This window comes from Podarcis raffonei, chromosome 4, assembly GCF_027172205.1.
Source record: "Podarcis raffonei isolate rPodRaf1 chromosome 4, rPodRaf1.pri, whole genome shotgun sequence".
Lineage (NCBI taxonomy): Eukaryota > Metazoa > Chordata > Lepidosauria > Squamata > Lacertidae > Podarcis > Podarcis raffonei.
In genome coordinates, this window is record NC_070605.1 from 99,205,362 (window position 1) to 99,225,434 (window position 20,073).

The window sequence follows — 20,073 nt, forward strand, 5'->3', positions numbered from 1 at the left end:
ACAATCTTTTATGCTCAGGATTGCACTGTGAGGAGTAAGAACTTTTGACCAAATGTTGGAGAAAGCGGAGACCACCCACAAAAGCAGCAGCAGCCCACGTACTTTTACTATCACTGAATCCTTCAAACATACATGCAGAGCTGGTTTGAATTACCTTGTAGTCCTAGAGGGTTTATTTTTTATTTTTTTGCCAGCCCGGCAGACCCCTCAGCTTGCTGTTTCTGTGAGATGGGAGCAATTGTGGTGGTTTCTGCTTTCCCTGGTTCATACAAACAGGCTCTGCAGCTGGGAAAACTGCTGGTGCAGAATACACTTGAGCCCACCCCTAAAACCTTGGCCAACAGGGTCTGGGGTCAGAAGCAGTGCTTCCTCCTGCCTTTTCCCTGCTCTTTATAAGTGAATGAACACTTTCACTCTGTTTACTTGTGTGGGTCATGGGGTAAGAGCTGCAACTGGGAAAATCCAGGACGACACACCTGCACCTTTCACTCAGACCCTACTTTCTGGGGTGGGGAGAGGGCAATAGTGCTTCTCCTTGCAAGTTTCCTTAATTATCCTGGAGCCCGCAGAATCCTCATGCAGCCATGGTACTGCTTATTGGGTCACCCTACTCCTGTGGGTTAAACCACAGAGCCTAGGACTTGCCGTTCAGAAGGTCGGTAGTTCGAATCCCCGCGATGGGGTGAGCTCCCGTTGCTCGGTCCCAGCTCCTGCCAACCTAGCAGTTCGAAAGCACGTCAAAGTGCAAGTAGATAAATAGGTACTGCTCTGGTGGGAAGGTAAACGGCGTTTCCGTGTGCTGCTCTGGTTCGCCAGAAGCGGCTTAGTCATGCTGGCCACATGACCCGGAAGCTGTACGCCGGCTCCCTCGGCCAATAAAGCGAGATGAGCACCGCAACCCCAGAATCAGCCACGACTGGACCTAATGGTCAGGGGTCCCTTTACCTTTACTCCTGCATAACAACTGGGAATTTAAGGCCAGTGTCTATCTACCCTAATATGCCATTTCCAGAAGTGGTCAGTAGGCTGCCACCAGGAAAGTCCACAGGCAGATATTAAGGCAGCAACCCTTCTCTGCTGTTTGGCCCTCGGCTGCTGGAGCCTCGCTGCTTCTGAGCCATGGCTAGTAGCATTTGATACATATAATTATACATATAGAGCAGGGGTGTCAAACTCAAATTCATTGGGGGGCCGCATCAGCAGTTTGGTCACCCTCAAAGGGCCAGTTGTATCTGTAGGACTATGCATGTAAAGTGGAGGTTTCCTGTGTAGAACGGCCGGCGCCGCTAGAGGGCAGACGTTCTCTGGCTTGTAGGCTGCCGCGCATGCGCTGAAGAGGCGGCTTTCTTGTGTCAAAAAAAAAAAGCGAGAATAAAAGGTGAAGGCTGGCGGCGGCTACACGGGCCACATGATGAGGTCTGGCGGGCCGGATTCGGCCTGCGGGCCTTGTGTTTGACACCCGTGATATAGAGTCTAAGCATTGCTTCATGCCAGTGGCCATTGCAACATCCTAGAGCAGCTGATTCCGTAAGTTAGTAGGCTATGCATTGTGTGAAGAAGTACTTTATTTCACCTCACCTCACCTAAATATTGTCATATCCCACAAACTGGTGAAAATGGCCCATTCCTGCTTTTGTTTCCAGTAACAGGAATATATAGAGAAGTTTTTCGTGTTTGATGTTTTATTGCGTTTTTAATATTCTGTTCGGAGCCACACAGTGACTTGGGGCAAGTCAGTCAGGTGGGCAGCATATAAATAATAAAATTATTGTTACTTCTTACTCCACCCCTGCATCCATGTTGTGTGTGTGTACACCTAAAATCACAGACCTGAGGGTCATCTAGTCCAATGACCTGCAATGCAGAAATCTTGACTGAAGCATCCATGACATACGGCCAACCTCTTGTTTAAAAACCTCCAAGGAAGAAGAGTCCACCACCTTCTGAGGTAGCCCATTCCATGGTCAAACAACTATTACCGTCAGAAAGTTCTTCCTGTTTAGCTGGAATCTCCTTTCTTGTAACGTGAACCCATTGGTTTGGGTCAGGGGTCGGCAAACTGAGGCCCGCGGGCCAGATCAGGCCCAACTGCCTTCAGGATCCGGCCCACGGACTGTCCGTGGATCGGCATGGGGATTCTGTTCGTTTGTACTGCGCAGTTCCCCCCCCCGCGCCATTCCATTCCTCCCCCCTCACACACACCGCGGCGGTGCCTCCTCCCTCCCTCCTCCTGGCTTGTCCCCGCCCTGCCTAGAGGAGGAAGGGGGCTGGGCTGGGCTGAGCGCCATTTTAAGCAGCCCCTCTCTGGAGCCAGCCCTTTCATGTTGCTCATCTTCCCCCCTCCGCCGCCCTGGTGCTCCTGTGGGCCAGAGAGCAGACAAGCTCACTCTGCCTATCCACAAGCAACAGCGGCGGTGGTGGTGGCGGCAGCCCCAGGGAAGGTAAGCATAGCGGCTGGGGCTGGGGAGGACTACCTGCCCCCCTTGCCTCGTCATCTAGCTCCACACACCCCCGGTGCCACTTCTCCAGCCCGCCACAAGTTCTTAGGGACAGTGGATGGGCCCACGGCTAAAAAAATTTGCCGACCCCTGGTTTGGGTCTTGCAGCCCTGGAGCAGGAGAAAACAAGCTTGCTCCATCTTCCATGTGCCAGCCCTTTAGATATTTGAATCGTATCTCCTCAGTCTCCTTTTCCAGGCTAAACACACCCAACTCCCTCAACCGTTCCTCATAAGGCTTGGTTTCCAGACCCTCAATACCTTCTGCTGGAAACATAAGCTGGGGAATTCATAGGCAGCCTCTTATAGCTTCCATGTGTGCAGGATTCATGACAAAAGCCAAAAATCAAGTATGAATCTTGGCCAGTCTCTCTCTCTCTCTGGTCAAGAGATGAAGTTTGTGTTGCTCTAATAACTGTTCCGTTTCCACTAACATTTAGGAGAATCAGATGCTTGTTTTCCTGATGCATTAAAGCAGCCGAGATTTGGGAGCCGCCCGCTCTTTAGATGATAAAACCTATCTGGAAATGTCCCGCTAGAGCTTTCCAAGAGAATGTATTAAAAACAAGCCAGAGCCCTTTACAGCATTCCTGAAAATGGAAAAATCCTTCATCTCTCTGAGGATCGCATTAAAACAACTGTTGGAAGGCCTGTTAAATATGAAAGAGCCGGAATCCCATGACTCCACGCTGCCTCAGTGTATGGGAAACGCCCCCCCCCGGACATGGTGTACCCTCTGCGGGTTGAGGAAAACTCAGCTGTGTGGAATCCATGCCTGAAATGTACGATTTGATCCACCTTTAGAACAGCATTCCTATATGGAACGAATGGAAGACTGAACCACAGTCATTGTACTGTATGCGTTTGTGGAGAGTCAAGTGAGCAAATGGAGAGGCGGAGTTTAAGACGTCAGGGGGATGAGTGCATTCAGTCAACATCCCTCACTCTTGCACCTGTTGCTTATCGTCGAGGTGGTTTGCCAATCTGCAGGTGGTGCTCCAGACCCAAAATCTCCAGTATTATTAACAAACTGAGCAGGCATATCTTAGCAGCACTATAAAACATGGAGCCAGGATACTTTCTGGAAATACCTTCTCCCACATGATCTGAAAATTCCTGGGTTAAAGTTGAGATGTCCTTGGTCAAATTCCATTTACTTGAAATATTAAATCCATGGGAATGTAATTCTGGACGTATTTCAACAGAATTGTGGAACTCTACCTCGGGGGCAGTCCAGCCAAGCTAAACTCCCTCTGTTCGGAAGCTGCGAATTTCAGAGATGGCTCTTGACCGGGCCTAGAGGAGAAACTCAGAGAGAGATGCAGGAAGTAGCCATCTTTCTGAGAACACACAACTCCCATCTTCCCTGGCCATTGATCATGTTTGCAGAAGTTGATGGAATTGTAATTCAGCAGCACCTAGAGAGCCAAAGGTCCCCAATATCTGGTGTCTGCATTACTGAGGTTGATGGAGCTATAAGCCTAAAGAAAATCAAGTCCGGAATAATAAAACATGCAGAGAGGTGGGCTCACAATAATTTTCTATTATTTCTTATGTGTACCCCAGCAATTTGAAAATTAAAATTAAGACAGGTTTTTAAAAATCAGGAGATCTGTTCTTGACACACACAAACAAATGCTTTTAGGCACTTTTTATTTTCAAAAAAAAAGGGGGTCATATATATATATATATATATATATATATATATATATATATATATAGCGCATCTCATTCTCTTTCAGTAACGATACAGCTGTTTGCTTGATCATTTGCATAGGATATATCGCCATACAAAAATAAGGACAGGGAGTGGGGCAGAGTAGCAGGGGAAGAGCAGCAAAACAATATGCTTGTGTTTTTCTTTTCCAGGATTAAACATCTGAAGCCTTACAAAAAAAATATGTACATCTTTTCCCATCATCTATTTACAATTAAGAGCAATGCTTTTTTTTTTTTTAGAAAAAAGCTATAAACAACTTTAATTTATCAAGTTTGTGGAAAATTTTCTAAAAAAAAAAATCTCTACCATATACCACAAAAATAAATAGAAGACACAAACAATAGTCTGAACAAAGTTTTGCTTCGAGGCCTTTCTCCCCTCCCCCCTTTTTTTGGCATGTTGGTTTGTTAACTTTAGTTTCTACCCTTTGGTTGACAGCATGACATTGCAGCTCAGTGGCTGTGATGCAGAGAAACCCCCAAAGCCCAGGCAAGGGCTTCTGAGCCCACGCTGGGGTGTCTCACCTCGTGCCAAAGGCAGCACTGTGCACAACTTCAGAACCCTCTACCCTCAGATCTTAGGCTCCAAGACATGCACAATGGGAAAGAACAAGGAAATAGGCTAAAAACGTATTAAAAACAAACCGGAGTTTCTAAAGCAGCTTGTTAATTAGCTGTTAGGAAGGGGGAAAGGCTCAGAACTCTGCTGCAAAGGAAAGCTTGCCTCGCAAATCACCTCCCCGTGTAACTGAATTACTTATGGTGCAATCTGACCGTATCCTACAACTTAATCTCCTCCTCTGTTGCTCGGAGTCCAGCATTAAGGACCTGGTTGGCAATGAAGGATAAGGCTCGGAATAATTTGTGGTTTTCTGGGGAAACCTGGAAGTGTATTCAGGGGCTCAATCAGGGTGAAGATCTGTCGTGGTCAACAAGCTTCCTTAGAAGGCAGCTCATCTGATCATTACTAATCTTCCCTTGGGAAACACAAGGAGTATTGGCTGTGCTTCAGGGCATTCGGAATTCACTTGAGCAACCAAGAGGCCAGGACAACACTCCATGTAAATTGTCTATGATCCCTAAACCATGCCCCATGCTATGCAATGGAAGAGCAGGGCTTCTTCAGCAGAGAAGTCAATGTGGCATATGTTCCCTGAATGCTGAGGTCCACATCTCTCCTCTTTTACACTTATTTTTACTCTTTTAAGACTTTAACCCAGTCTTCACGAAGGTCTTCAACGTTCCTGCCAGAAGACAAGTGGGTCAGATTCTGCCAAGCATACTCTCCAACACCCAAGCTGGCCGTGCTACATCTGCACAACTTAGAAGTGAACCTCAATCTGGTGTCAAGTGGAGAACTGATGGAACTGAACAAGAAAAAGAAATGGTCCAACGGCGTGTCTCCAAGGGAAATAATTTAACACATTCTCCTGTTTTAAGAAAGCACTCCCAAGTACTGCTTCTTTCAAAAGTGTTGCCTAAGATGTCCACCAGGAATATATATTGGTCAAACAGGACTATGCACTGAATAGGCCAACCTGTTGACAGGTGCGGTTAGGGAAGATGGAAAGCCCATGAGAGAGAGATTTGCCCTTCCTAAAGAGACTAGAGTGGCCATACTAATAACAGTAAGTTCTGGTGTGCATTATGATTTACTCAGTTTATATCAGGCATAGGCAAACTCGGCCCTCCAGATGTTTTGAGACTACCGTTCCCATCATCCCTGACCACTGGGTCCTGTTAGCTAGGGATGGTGGGAGTTGTAGTCCCAAAACATCTGGAGGGCTGAGTTTACCTATGCCTGGTTTATATCCTGCCCTTTCTCCTGAGCAAGAGGTGGCACAGCAAGAATTCATACAGGATTTGTCTATGTAAACGAGGACCTGAATAGCAATCTCAGCTACAATCTAGTCAAGATTTTAGGTCTCAGATTCCACGAAGAGACCTCAGCTGCAACTCTACATTCACTTGGGAGTAAGCCCCACAGAATGTAATAGGACCTACTTCCAAGTAACTATACATAAGCACTGTTAAGAGCACACATTATTTTGTCCCACTGAAGCCAATTAGACCTGGAAGTGCTCAGCTTTTGTCAGGATTCAACCTATTATAATGCCTGAGGCAGCAGTCTTCAAAGCTAAGGTGTAAGAAGTAAATAAACAAAGTGGGACTTATTTGCAAGCATGCACAGAATTGTTCCATGGGCAAACCGTTTGTCACGGTGCTCTTGTGTATCTGTCTTGTGCTGCTTGCTAGTACTTCTTTCCATTACTGCCTCTGAAACAGATTAACCTGTGAAATTTTATGTTGAATTAAAATTAAGTTTGAAAGGGCACCACTTGATGATTATTTTTTAAGCGGAACTAGTCACAGATCATTTTCTGAAACCCATGAGAATGGACAGAACCATTACTCTTGAAGACAGAACACTGCTGAAAGTTAACACACCAGACTTTCTTTTTCCTGTTCGGTTCCAACATTCAAAATTCACCCTCTTTTGTGGTTCAACTCGTCTTGCCTTCATTGTCATTCTGAGCTAGATAAGATGGTGGAGCCGTTGGTGTGGCGAGATGCTAGGCAGAAAAGGGAATTTCAGCAGTGAGGGCTCATCGCTCAAAGGGCCACAAAACACGGATTTTTTGCTCTAGGCAACAGCATTCCGACTGATAGTTCCTTCCCCTCAATTTAAAACGGGATGAGGTTTGAGTACGAGCAGGAACACTGCCGCCTCCACTCTCATCCTGTCCTCAGCTATGGTATATTGAGCTAGATTCCAGCAGCAGAAAACATTCCCTCTCAGTGTTAGAACTCCCAATTTTACAAAACCTGTTTATGCTTTAATAAGAAAGGGGTGCTTGTTTGTTTTTTGGGGGGGATTACAGCATCGTTTACATTTTAACTAGCAAACTTTGGGGGAGGAGAAACTGCAGTATCCTTTGCAAAAGCTACAAGTCGTGTCCCAGCCGCTGCCGTCCCCCAGATCCATATTACATAGACAAATACACAGAAAGTTTCAGTACACATTATCACTAGCTGCACCGGGAATGCCACACACAAACAGGTGGTGTGCATTTGATACCAGAACCTGAGCTGGGCCTGGACATATAGATCAAACAGGATACAAACCACACCAACATCAGATTCCCACAGACCCCTTTCCATTCTCCAGACAGCTGATCAATGCAGCTTGTTTGAAAGGGCTACATGCACACTCAATACAGTTGAATCGGGGGCAAAAAAAATCCACACAGAATTAGATTGTACTGGTGTTGAACCAGCTTAGTGTTTTGATATTCTAAACCCACATTCTAAATCCTTCTTTTTAAAGCAATATTAAGTTTAGCTTATAGTAAGAGGTTTAACATTATGTATCAGATCCACCCTTGTTATTTAAGCTCCTGGCAGTTGCTTAACAGTTCATATTTTGCAAATATTTTGTACTTGTAAAACATTTTAGGGGAGGAAGCGTGATCTGTTTTGAATTCTCAGTGCATCACATCTGTGTGAACAATAAAAAAAGCGATTGAATGGCTAGCTCATTATGTGAAACCAAGGCGGCTAACTTTTTTTGAGAGGTATTTTAAAAAGATGGTTCAATTTTTAAATGTGCCATATTAAAACTGTCCGAAGTAAGATGGTTGCTACTTTTCCCAGCTGATTTCTAGAAAATCCTTTTGTAAGAAAACATTAAAAGCTGATCTGCATATTTACAAAATCTTTGTCATAGCAAACATGCAACTTACAGAACATTTTGTTCTATGGCTATTTATGAATTTGTATATATATATATATATATTTCATCTCCACAGAAAAAAACTTTTTTTATAAAATATAACAAGTAATAAAACATCCAGTAAAATTCTGACAGAAAATAAATGGTGGCTTGTCCTCTTAGATTCACTTAGCTGTAAATTAAATTAGTTTTCCTAAACACTGCTTACCAGAGCAAGAGTGTCTTGGTCAAGGCCCCAAAAACATAGATTCCAGAGCTTTTGAGACATAATACTTACATTTAGGGACACCTCGTCATGTTATATTTTGCAGATGTGAGCTGGGGCATTGCTATACAACATACTTTAATCAGCTCCATACCAATTAACTGTCATTGCTTTCCTTCAAGGAATCCTGTGGAGCATAGTCTGATCTGTCACAGATTCCCCATCACAAAACAGTCCCCAAGAGTCCCCAGGAAAAAGGTTATGGGCATTAAATACCTGTGGTGCAGATACATCCATAGACACTTGTTTACATCCACAGACAAGAAGAGCTTGCCAGACTGCACTAGCTATCTTTGTACTTCACAGTAAGCCATAAATCGCAGCTTATCATGAATGAGCAGAGTCGCCGTGTGTGTTTGTTGACCACTCCTCAAATGGCGCATGTGGGAACAACACAAACCTTGCTTACTGTGCCACCTGAAGCTGGGACCATGGTTTGCAGGAACAAACCACGGTTCTGGGTTTGGAAAACACGCTAAGCCATGGTCTGCAGTTTGTTTCTTCTGCTCACGCAAGTGGAGTAGTGAAGCAGCAGTAGCTGGGAAGCAGACATGGCCACATTGCTTGTTCACGGCTTACTGTGATGTATGAACATTAGTCGCCATGTGGTAAAACAGGTAACAGCAAAACCCTGGCTTCCCAACACACGTGTTTAGCCAAAATCTGGGAAATGGCTCCCGTGACTGCACAGAAACCACACGCGTGTGCAACCTGTTCTGGCAAAATGTTTTTGCCTGTGCATATATGAAACCGATTAATCCTATCTGCAAAATATATACCATGGTAGGGAGCCCTGAGATGACATCTGTGAGGGGCTGAAGTCAAATGCGTGAAGAGTAGGTCACGTGGCCGTAACATGGATCAGTATTGTGACACAGTGTCTTCCCTGTTTCCTCATAAATATACAAAATATACACTTCCAGTTTCTTTCACAATTTTTCCTCTTTTAAAAATGGAGAGCAGTTCATACGCAGTCAAAACACTTAAGCTAATTCTATCTGAACGTGTATATATACTTTAACCGAGTCACTAGGAAGTTGCATAGATACCAAGAGCCTCATGGAAAAGTCCGGCCTAGTTCTGATGTCTCTTCATGTGCAGAGCCAAGTGGTCAGACCGAGAAAAGCTGCGACTGCACACGGCACACTGGAAAGGTTTGGCCCCAGTGTGCTTTCTGTAGTGGCGGGTCAACTCGTCGGAGCGCGCAAATCTCCAGTCACATCCTTCCCATGTGCATTTGTATGGCTTCTCTCCTGGAAACAAGAAAAAGGAAAGCACACAAAAATATTAGTCACCACTCAGTCCAATACCACTAGCCAAATTCCAATCCAACTGAGGACCTAAAATGCTCCCTGCATATAGTGAGCTAGCACATCAGCGAGAGAGCTACGGCAACCTGCTTCCTTATGTGTTAGGTTTCCAGGTGCTGGGATATATCCACGTGGCAGAGCAGTCAATAATCTGGCGCTCCCACTTGCGGTGCAATGTGGGACGGTCCACTACTCTGTTTTGCACCATGTGTGGATTGATGCTCAGGGCTCCTTTTGCAGCATGGGAGCTGCTGCCGTGCTCCCACTTCTTCTCACATTGCTTGAGTCGTATCAGAAGCCTCCAGATTGAAGCTGAGACACCCCAAAGCGTGAGAAAGAGAGGCAGCAAGGACTCCTCCTCCATGTTCAGGGACTTCTGGCATTCAAGTATCACAGGAAGGAAGCCTCAGCTTCCACTACCAACCCACCCATAAATTTCTTGAAGTCCTCAAGTGTCTTTTCACAACTAGTCCTGTGCAATTATGAGTACATTTAGTCAGGCAGAGGGCAACACAAGAACCACCCTGCTGGATCAAACCAAAGGTCATAGAATCATAGAACCATAGAGTTGGAAGAGTCCCCAAGGATCATCTTGTGCAGGAAACGGCCTTGGTCCAGTATACCTGAAGGAGCGTCTCCACCTCCATCGTTCAGCCCGGACACAGAGGTCCAGCTCCGAGGGCCTTCTGGTGGTTCCCTCACTGCAAGAAGCCAAGTTACAGGGAACCAGGCAGAGGGCCTTCTCGATAGTGGCGCCCGCCCTGTGGAACGCCCTCCCATCAGATGTCAAAGAGAAAAACAACTACCAGACTTTTAGAAGACATCGGAAGGCAGCCCTGTTTAGGGAAGCTTTTAATGTTTAAGAGGTTATTGTATTTTAATATTCTGTTGGAAGCCGCCCAGAGTGGCTGGAGAAACCCAGCCAGATGGGCGGGGTATAAATAATAAAACTAACTTAATAATAATAATAATAATAATTAAACCTCTGCTTAAAAACCTATCAAGGAAGGAGAGTCCACAACCTCCGAAGGCAGACCGTTCCACTGTCAAACAGGTCTTACTTTTTCCAGATGTTTATGTCTGTACCAAGCAGCCAATGAAATGCCTATGACGAGGCTGCAATGCAAGGTATTATGGCAACAGTCCTCATTTAATGGCTCTCACCATCTCTATCAAGACATACACAAATGTACACATGGAATGCCTCTACAGCCACCAATTTTTAATCATTTCATTGTCTCCTGTGTAAATGAGAGAGCTATGAGTGACAACAGGCTTCAAATCTCATCTTCACTACGGACTCTGTGAAAGCAACATGACACCTGAGAACCTGGGGTCCAGACGCCTTGAAGCTAACTTTCGCAGGGCTGCTTCAAAGGCAAGCAAGACTATAAAAAAATGTACTATAGCACTTCTTAGAAATATCTAGATGACAGTCTTACGACCTCAACATCAGGGGACAGGTGTACATTATTCCAGTTATGTATACAGACACCAGAGATGTCCATCATACAGTTTAGCCCAAAATGTACACTAGAATTGCAGGCATAAACCCAGAAGAAAGTTTGTTTACTGAACATTTCAAGGAAGACAGAAGAGGAGGACGGAGGGAGGAGAGAAAGAACGAAAGACATTAAAAGACAAGCGTTACCAAAAGAGAAGTACGCCTTCCAGAGAAGTAGACGTAAACACAAAGTCCACAATCCAGCTAAAATATGTTATGACTAAATCCAATTGAAACCAGTGAAACTAGTTAGTTTCATAAGCCCCATTGAAAGCAATGGGACTTAAGTTAGCTGCAACGTTTAAAAACTTGTTCCACCGGTTCAGTCACAGCAAATTCTAGCTGAATTGTGTGCTTTGCGTTTACATCCACTTTTCTGGCAGGTGTACTTCTCTCTTGGTATTGTGTAGAAAGAAAGGATGCGATGAAGTGGAACAAGGAGACCAGAATTTGTTTAACTAGGAACCAAGGAAAAGGGCACAAAAACTATGTACTCATTAGTCAAAGGAAGGCCTTTGTCTGTAGGACTTTTCAAAGCTTTTTCTTCCCTCCTGCAATCTAGCGACTTGTCTCAGTATGTGAAAAGCCAGATTCTCAAGCAAACCAGTTCTGGGCCTGATTTGACGCCCAAAACTTTTCCTGCAGCAATAGATTAGAAAGTGGGATTCATCCGGCCAAAGTATACTTTTAACAGGAAGAATCCGCTCCAAAATGTTTCTGATTGATGGCCTACTGTTAGCAACGCAAGTAGCCGGCTATTCTGAGGTGACAAGTACCTGCAATTCCCAGTGACTTCAACTGGCACGTATGATACTTAACACCTCCAAAATTTTGACCACAGATTTATGTAAGTGCCCAATATAGATTTAATTGCACGGCTTTACACAGTCCCTTTGGAACATGTTGTCGCAGATAGCTAAATATATGGCCATTTAATTTAGTACCCTAAGTGGGGTATTTTTAAGCACACCTATAAAATTTGTAACTATTTTTGTTGAAATTATGAGAAGAGTATTCATAGAAAGTTAGGCCAGGGGAAAAGATTTTTCCTCCTAAGTATGAAGGAATCTGTTCCAGGGAAGTTTTATTTATGTGGCTAAACCTTAGTCATTCGAGGATCAGGATCATTTCTATAGCTTCTGTTGTACATTATACAAAAGTGAACAGAGATTGTGAAAGGCTTTTTCTACTATGCAATTATCATCTTAGGGTGTGATCTACAGTGTTTCTCAAACTTTGAGTCTCCAGCTGCTGTTGGACTACAATTCCCATCATCCCTAGGCTAACAGGACCAGTGGTCAGGGATGGGAGTTGTAGTCCAACCACCGCTGGAGTCTCGAAGTTTGAGAAACACAGCAAGATCTGCCAAGGTGAGCGGGTTAGGATCCAGCAGATCTCTGGCTGTGCAGGAGGTTCCTGACACAGGTGGGCTACGCTGGCGTAACTCCCTCATCCTCAACTCAGCGGGAGATATACCAGTTTATTCCACCCATCCTGCCACAGCCAGCACCCAAGCTGGCTGAGCTGAACAGGGAGGGTGTGAAGTGAACATAAGCCTGAAAAATGGGGTGTTTTATGGATGGGATTGGGAACGGAGAGGAATAGGCTGGATCCTAAGTCTTGGATACTTGACCTGGTAACCCAAGTTAAGCTGGCAAAAAGGATGGTGTAACTCCAACATTATTTCCAAGGTTCATTTCCCTTCTGCCAGGCTTGGGCCAGCTCTCGCTTTACACCAGCTTCTTGTGTGTAGGACTGATCCCTCGGGTTCTCACAACAGCACAGGGAACAATAAATCTCTGTGAAAGTGCGAGAATCACAAGACTGCCGTTTTCCTCCAGCCAAATAACTGCCTCCACGCTGAAAACTAGCATGCGAAGGCAACAGGAAGGAGGCCAGGCTAACACCAGAGAGGGTGGATTTCCAAGTATGGGGAATGTTTTGGGAGAACTCAGCCGCATGTAGCCACAGAAAAGACATTCCCCCAAGTTCCCTACTTTTTCAGGGTAGACTCCTTCTTTGCCCTCACTGGCTACACCCTGCGTTCCTCACACCAGATACAGGAGCCAGAGGGAGGCAAGGGTGGGAGGAGGCGGCGAAAGAGGGAATGGATATGCGCAAATGCAGTTACATGTACGTAGACACGTTAATCCAACTTTGGTCAGTGGGACTTACTTCCATCTAATAGTGTTCAGGATTGCTGTCTTGGTTGGGGATGAAAAACTACAGGATAAAAACCTCAATTCTTATAGAAAAGGTAGTTTATTTCTTTAGGGGTAGGAAACAGCAGGATGTGCATCGGACAAAGAAATGCTGTCGCCCTGATTTTCTCTGTCCTGGATGACTCAACTAAATTATTGTTCTTCAATATGGCGGCTGCTCACACTGGTGTCCTAGGACTATGAAACACTCGATGATTCGTGGGTGTTCCCACCTGTGGAAAAACTGCTCCCACCTTTCAGAGGCACAAAAGGAGTTTCTCTCATTCTTACGGTAGGAACACCAGAGAAGCAGCCAAACCGAGTTCAAACATTTGCATCCTCCACACAAAGACAACATGTTGCAATGTGAAATGCAATTCTCTATGTGACGCAGCACAAAAATCTGACGGCTTGAGCAAGATCGCCAATTAATATTCTGCAAGCAAATTACACCTCAGAGAAGCCACCAGAATTATGCAGCTGCTTTTGGACAAGGTGTTCTCCAGCATTTTCGGTGCTAGAACAGCATTTTCTCAAGATGCCAGTAAGGGAGACACACTCTGAATTGTTAAAAGCAAACCTTGTCAGGTTTGGGAGTTACATATGCCTCTGATTTTGAGTGGATAAGAAGGACTTTTCTTCAGAAAGGTCCAGCCTCTGTATCTGATTGTGACATTAATAAATTACTACTACTACTACTACTACTACTACTACTACTACTACTACTCTGGATAGTCACATGCAGGCCAGAATCCACCCCCACCCCCAAAAAAAACCACACAAAGGCTGAAAGCAAGCAAGACCAGAGCAGTGAACTGTCCATAGGACATCACGGGCGCTTTGATTCTTAGAAAGGAAGAACATGATTTGGGGATTACTGCACTAAAGCCACATAAATTACCAAGGCAGCTAATGTTGGCATGCCGTGCCAATAATTAAAACCTCCATTGCAGAATTACTTTTGCACCAAGTGGAAAAAAGAGCAGAAGTGTGTTTGTGAGCAGAGTCAACTGCAAAATGGCGTCCAACATGCGATGGAGAAGAGGGACTACAACACTGAACTACAAAATTCTAGACCTTTGAAAGGACTGTGGAGCTCTGAGTATTGTTTTTAACTAGCCAGGGCTAGTTCTCACTGAGCTGCTCCACTTTAGAAAACAGGGGCAGGTTTGCAGAATTTAATGCTTCTTCATACAAGGAAATTCCCTCTAATGAGGAAACAACATGTTATGGAGAAGGGTTTTAGCCTTCTGGAAACCTGGTTTGTCATCTAAGTGGATTCTTTTTCCATTTTTAGGAGGAGTTGGGGGGTGGACATTCCGTCCTAGGGCACCCTAGCCGAGACATGGGTTTTTCAGCTCAGTGAAAGGTGGGCCTTAAGTTTTTCTGAATTCTCACTTATATGGTGACCACAGAAACAAGATCCCAGGGCATTCTGATGACTCATAGCAACTTGTTTGTTTATATATATATAAAAGAAGACCTACATACAAGCTTGCTATACATATAAAACAAACAGTAATACAGTTTAAAGCCACGTATACAATACATATTGCCAGATAAGAGTCAGGTACAGTATGCATTACTTGACTCATGTAAGTAACAGCCTTTTCCTAAAAGGAGGATGGAAAACACTATGAAAGATCAGGTGACTATTTAGGTAGGTGAAATGAAACATCTAAGAGCTTTTGAGAAAGAGCAGAAGAACATCACTCACATATCTGCACATACTTCTCGGCCATTTAGCCAAGAGAAAAATTTGACCCAAGTTCCACACACAAAAACTGCTTCAAGTTATTTTAAAACTTATTCCATTTCTTTGCTGTGCTGAGCTATAAGGGGCAGAGGAATCCGAGGTTAACAAGATTTGTTTGCTTAAAAAGCAAAGAGACACTGAACCCTTTATTCACTATTTTTATGGGTTACGCAGTAATGCAAGCCTAATGACTGCACAAAATACAGAAGCTGCAAAGTTTCAGAAAAATAGTTGATTCTTCTCCAGAAAATTTAGAATGAACATCGAGAGGCTGTGAAACCCAAGAATGCCATCAGTCATCAAATACAACCGTGCTGGAACATGGTCTCTGTATTAAAACAGCTATTTCACTGTAAAAAGGATTAAAAAAGAAAGAAAAGAGTCTCTAAAGTACCAGCAGAACTCCTCCACTTCAGAGCAGCTTCCACAGAATTTGTTAAAATGTCAACACTGCTCAACTAAAACAGCATGGAGGAAACTGGTACCAAGTTCTGGCGAAGCAGCAACACTCCAGCCCTTTCTTCCCAAGCCAGAAATATTATACACATCACTTCTGGGAAAACAGAACTGCTTTCCTTTTAAGTTATGTTTCAAACAGGAGGGTTTTTCCCCCCTTTCTTGCTCTCTTCATAACTTTAATTGGATTTTTGCATCATCTCACAGATTTCAAATATTTTGTTAGGCGTGAGTTGATCACCCAGTGTATTTTAAGCCCTTGAAATTGCTCATGTGCATCCCGTCTTGCAAGTAGATTTATTTACTTTTATTTTTTAAAGAATACAAAAAACACAGTTTGGAAAGCATGTGGAATACATTTATGTTAAACTGTTGGTTGAACACCAACATTTGGTTTGGAATCACTTTAGAACAAGACCGCACCGTACAAGATAAGAAAAGGAAACTCAGAAAAATAATAACCATCTACATTCTCCTTATTGAGGGACTACTGGTGCTACAAATAACACACATCTTTCTTTTGATGTACCCTGAAGATGAATGCTGAAGACCACAGCGTCCCACATCCAGATCTTCCATTTCCATGCAGTATCCAACCCTAAAGACCAAAAATATCTTCTTGGTGCCACAGAACTACCCGTGCTAAGTTTCAGCTACTGAACCATGCTGAGATAGACTAAAAATACGTTACATGCTTTTGCCCTGTAAATGATATCACAATTTCTGCTAGGATGTTGTTTTATCAACAATGGATGTTGTCATGGGTGCTAGAATTCAAAATTAGGAGAAGCAAGTTCTGCAACGGGAAATTCCAGCTTCGGGGTGAAATGTCAGGTGTTTCTGCGTTCTTCTGGTCCCAAGATTGCATTTCTAGGAAATTTCTGTTGTGTGGTTTTGGTCTTTGCATTTTTTGGCACAAACGAAAGATGGGAAATTGGAACACAGATAGTGGAAGTGGGGAAAATATCAGGTACTTCTGGGGTAAAGGAATGCAGAGGCCAGGAAAAGGTTCCAGCTCAGCTTCTCTTCTCCCAACTATGAGGGCGGACTTTTGAAATAAGGTGTGCTTCTAATCTAGATTTAGAGAGCGGCTTTGTGGGGAGCAGGCGGAAGAGGCAGAATTCTGGGAAAGAAAAGAGGGGTGATTGAGCTGCCCAGCTGAAAGAGCACAGAAAGCACATTTGGGAAGTCAAGTCTCCTTATTTCAGATCCCAAGATCAACTTTTTAAAAGTAGGGCTGACAATTTTCCCTTCCCTTTTCAGTCAGATCACTGATCTTTAACTATTCACTCTAATCTAAAATCGTTCTAGCTAGGTGTCGGGAAACCCCCCGTTATTCCAAAAGCTAAAGAATGGATGAATAAAGCTTTGGCAATTTCAGAAATGGATTCACAAAGTAATGTTGTACGTAGGAGGGGGGACAGGAGAGGGCTCCAGTACTATTAAGAGTTGCATAGAAGAGGCAATTTCAGGAGGTACCGCTTACACCTTCTGAAGTTCCCTATTTTATACAATAAATTAAAGATACAGGAGCCCTCCCTGTCTTTTTTCTTCTGGTCACCCTCAGGGAAATAATCCAAGCAAATCCAGCTGTAAAACTTGTAGACTGCTGCTGAAAGAGAGGGGGAGAGGGGGGGAAATAACCTTGTTCAAAAAAGTTTTTAAGACAAGTGGACCAGATTTAAAGTCCCATCTTAATGCAGTACTAGAAACTCCCATGGCAACCGAATCTTTGAGACAGGTTGAACTGGAAGCCCAAAAGTTCTGGGTTCAAATCTAGCCAGAAAGTTATGAGTTCCAAATTCATCTCTGTCATGAGGGAATAGATTAGCCTTTGCCAAACCTCTGCGCCTTTCATCTTCTATAGCATAGGGATAGTTCTGACTTTGTGTGGGTGACAGATGCATTTGAAGTGCTTTAGAGAAGCACTATTTGAATGTTAAGTATTGTTCCCTCTATTTTATACCACACCTGTTACATATCAAGGTAGATTGTGGAGGTAGATTGTGGAGCGTAATCTTTCGAAACACCTGTCTGCACTCGATGGTCTGTCTACCTCTGCTGAACTGGACTCACATTTTTCATTTTGGGGGACAGAAGAGAAACAACTCTGCTTCAGTCTCCAATCAACTGCTGCACCGGGACTCAGCGCTCTTATTCCTAGGGCACGGTGAGTACAGTGTTTTCTTTTTAAATTTTAAAAAAAGGATCGTGCTTTAAAATAGATTCCACAGGGTGGAGTTTTGTTTTCTAGCGGATTGAGAAAGGGAGATTCAAGAATCCTAAAACAAAACATTTCACATGCACACACACAAAGCAGAGTTGTACAAACAAGACCAATAAAATAAGTTGCATGGGCAACAGGTAAAAAAGGGAAGTTTATTCTGATAATGAAGACCAGCTTGTCTCCCCACCCACACCTCACTGCAGTTGTGAATAAAGTGTGTGTTCCGCTGAGAGGAAGAGGCTTAGAATAACTGAGTCACTTGCGTGACTTCTCTCTATTCTCTTCCTTCATTGCTGTGTTTTCCTAGCTGCCTGTCACTCGTTCTACCTCTATTCCTCTATTTTGTGTCTTCATACGCATACCACAAAGATGCTGTCCTGTACCCACATACCAGGGCGTGTGGGATACATCTGAGCAGACATTTAGAGGACTACACCACTGACTCACTTGTTTCAGCCACCTCCTGCCCTTATTTTGCCTTCTCGTAGTCAAGTTGTTAGCTTTTCGTTTTCCTTCTAAACTAGACCGTGAGCCCATTGAACGTGGCCTAGTTTTTCCAAGCACTTCTGAAATAACCAACGTTCATTGTGTCTAGCGCAGAGTGTGGGCACGAAATGAGGTTAATCCAAAATAGCATTCTCTATTCATATATCCAACAGGAGGGAAGAGAAGAAATTGCCTGAAAAGCCCCAGTCATGCTTGAGAATGATAGGGATTATTCTAAGGGATTTTCCAACTTGTGCGCCAAGGAATGCCCCCACTGCACAGAGTATTCTAAGGAATACTAGGATGGAAAGTCACTGGCTTGCTAGGTGTTCTTGCATCATCCCTAGCCACTGACCATGATGGCTGTGACCAGCAGAAGTTGTCTCCCAACTTCTTGAAAGCTACAGGTTCCATATTGCCTCTCGGCTTAAAGACCTCTGACCCAGAACAGCAGAAACCCTCCCTTCTTTCCTTCCATCCATCTAGAATTCAGCTAGGAGAGATGTCAAGAAGACATCCTTTCTCCTTTCACAAAGAAATGCCCCTGACCAGTGATGGGGGAACCACCCAGTTACATAAATGTATGGGGAAACTGTGGCCCTCTGGAAGATGTTGACCTACAAGCACCATCTGTCCTAGCCAGCATGCCCAACAGCTAGAGGACCACAAGTCCACCCCACCCATGTTAGAAAATGTCTAAGAAGAAGTCAAGATCCAAGTCTTACTGAAAAAAATTGTTATGGCTCCTACCTTCTACTGTGGCTCCTACTGTGTCTGTGTGTGTTTTAACTGCAATGTATTATCAACTACTGCAGGGATTGGGGGCCCTATAACTCGCCCCAGATGTTGTTAGACTCCCATCATGCTGGCCAAAGCTGATGGGAGCTGGAGTCCAATAACATCTGGAGGGCCATGGGTTCCCCATCCCACCCCCGAACTACCATAAAGGTAGCAAAGGCCTTCCTGTTTATCTAAAAGATGCTACTCTAAATCCCCAAACTTGGGCCTCCAGATGTTTTGGGACTACAACTCCCATCATCCCTAGCTAACAGGACCAGTGGTCAGGGATGATGGGAGCTGTAGTCCCAAAACATCTGGATGGCCGAGTTTGGGGGTGCCTGCTCTAAGGTAACAAAATGGATGCAGGAAGACGCATCTTCTCACGCGTTTGCAGATCTTGTTTCCATCCCACTCACCCTATTATTGTGCTACGGTAGTAATCCTCATGAGGAAGACATTCCCAATGAAATTTCTCCTGGCTGAAGTGTACTCCTGAAGCCATGGAAAGCCATAAGCCGAAAAGTGTCACAAGAGGAACTCTGCCACTTAAAGAAAGGCAGTGTGGTATAGCGGGAAGAGTGTTCATTCAAATTCCCTCTCAGCCACAAAATGCACTAAGTGGCCTTGGGCATGCCCTTATCTCTTGGCACAATCCGCCTCATAGGGTTATTGCAACTGTAAAGTGGGATAGCCCCACAAAAGCCAAACTGAATTCTTAACAGGAAGGTCAAGAGACAAGTGTGGTAAATCTTTTACAGTAACCTGACGAACACTTAGGTTGTCAGTACGATGCATAGAAGGAAAGGGAAAGGAGTCTTGCACACACTTCTTATCAAGGTTGTCCACACCCATAGAGGCAAACAGAAACATTTACTGCAGTTATTGGACAACTAAGACAACAGAAGCCTGTGGGAAATACGTTAGCCCTGAATGGGAACAGAAGCACCCGTTTCACCCAATTCACAGTTCACTCACAACACACACAAACCTTTTAAAATTCTAAATAGTAGCCCAATCATTTAACATTGTTTTGGGTCAAAAAGCAAGGCGTGACTTTCTTGCTGCTGGTGCATATAAAGCTTGCAACTACCAACTTTTGAGAATCAGGGCGGTTCACAAAGCATCTCACCTTCTAGAAA

The 20,073-nt window shown here is 44.2% G+C and overlaps 1 protein-coding gene across 1 annotated transcript in view; it reads right to left on the minus strand.

The window, feature by feature from the left end:
- Positions 1–6,282: 6,282 nt before the first annotated feature.
- Positions 6,283–20,073, minus strand: part of KLF5 (KLF transcription factor 5) — a 31,429-nt gene continuing 17,638 nt past the window's right edge. The window contains exon 4 of the mRNA XM_053384672.1: positions 6,283–9,467. Coding sequence (XP_053240647.1) covers positions 9,289–9,467 — 179 coding nt within the window. The 3' untranslated portion in view covers positions 6,283–9,288. The remainder of the gene's footprint in view (positions 9,468–20,073) is intronic.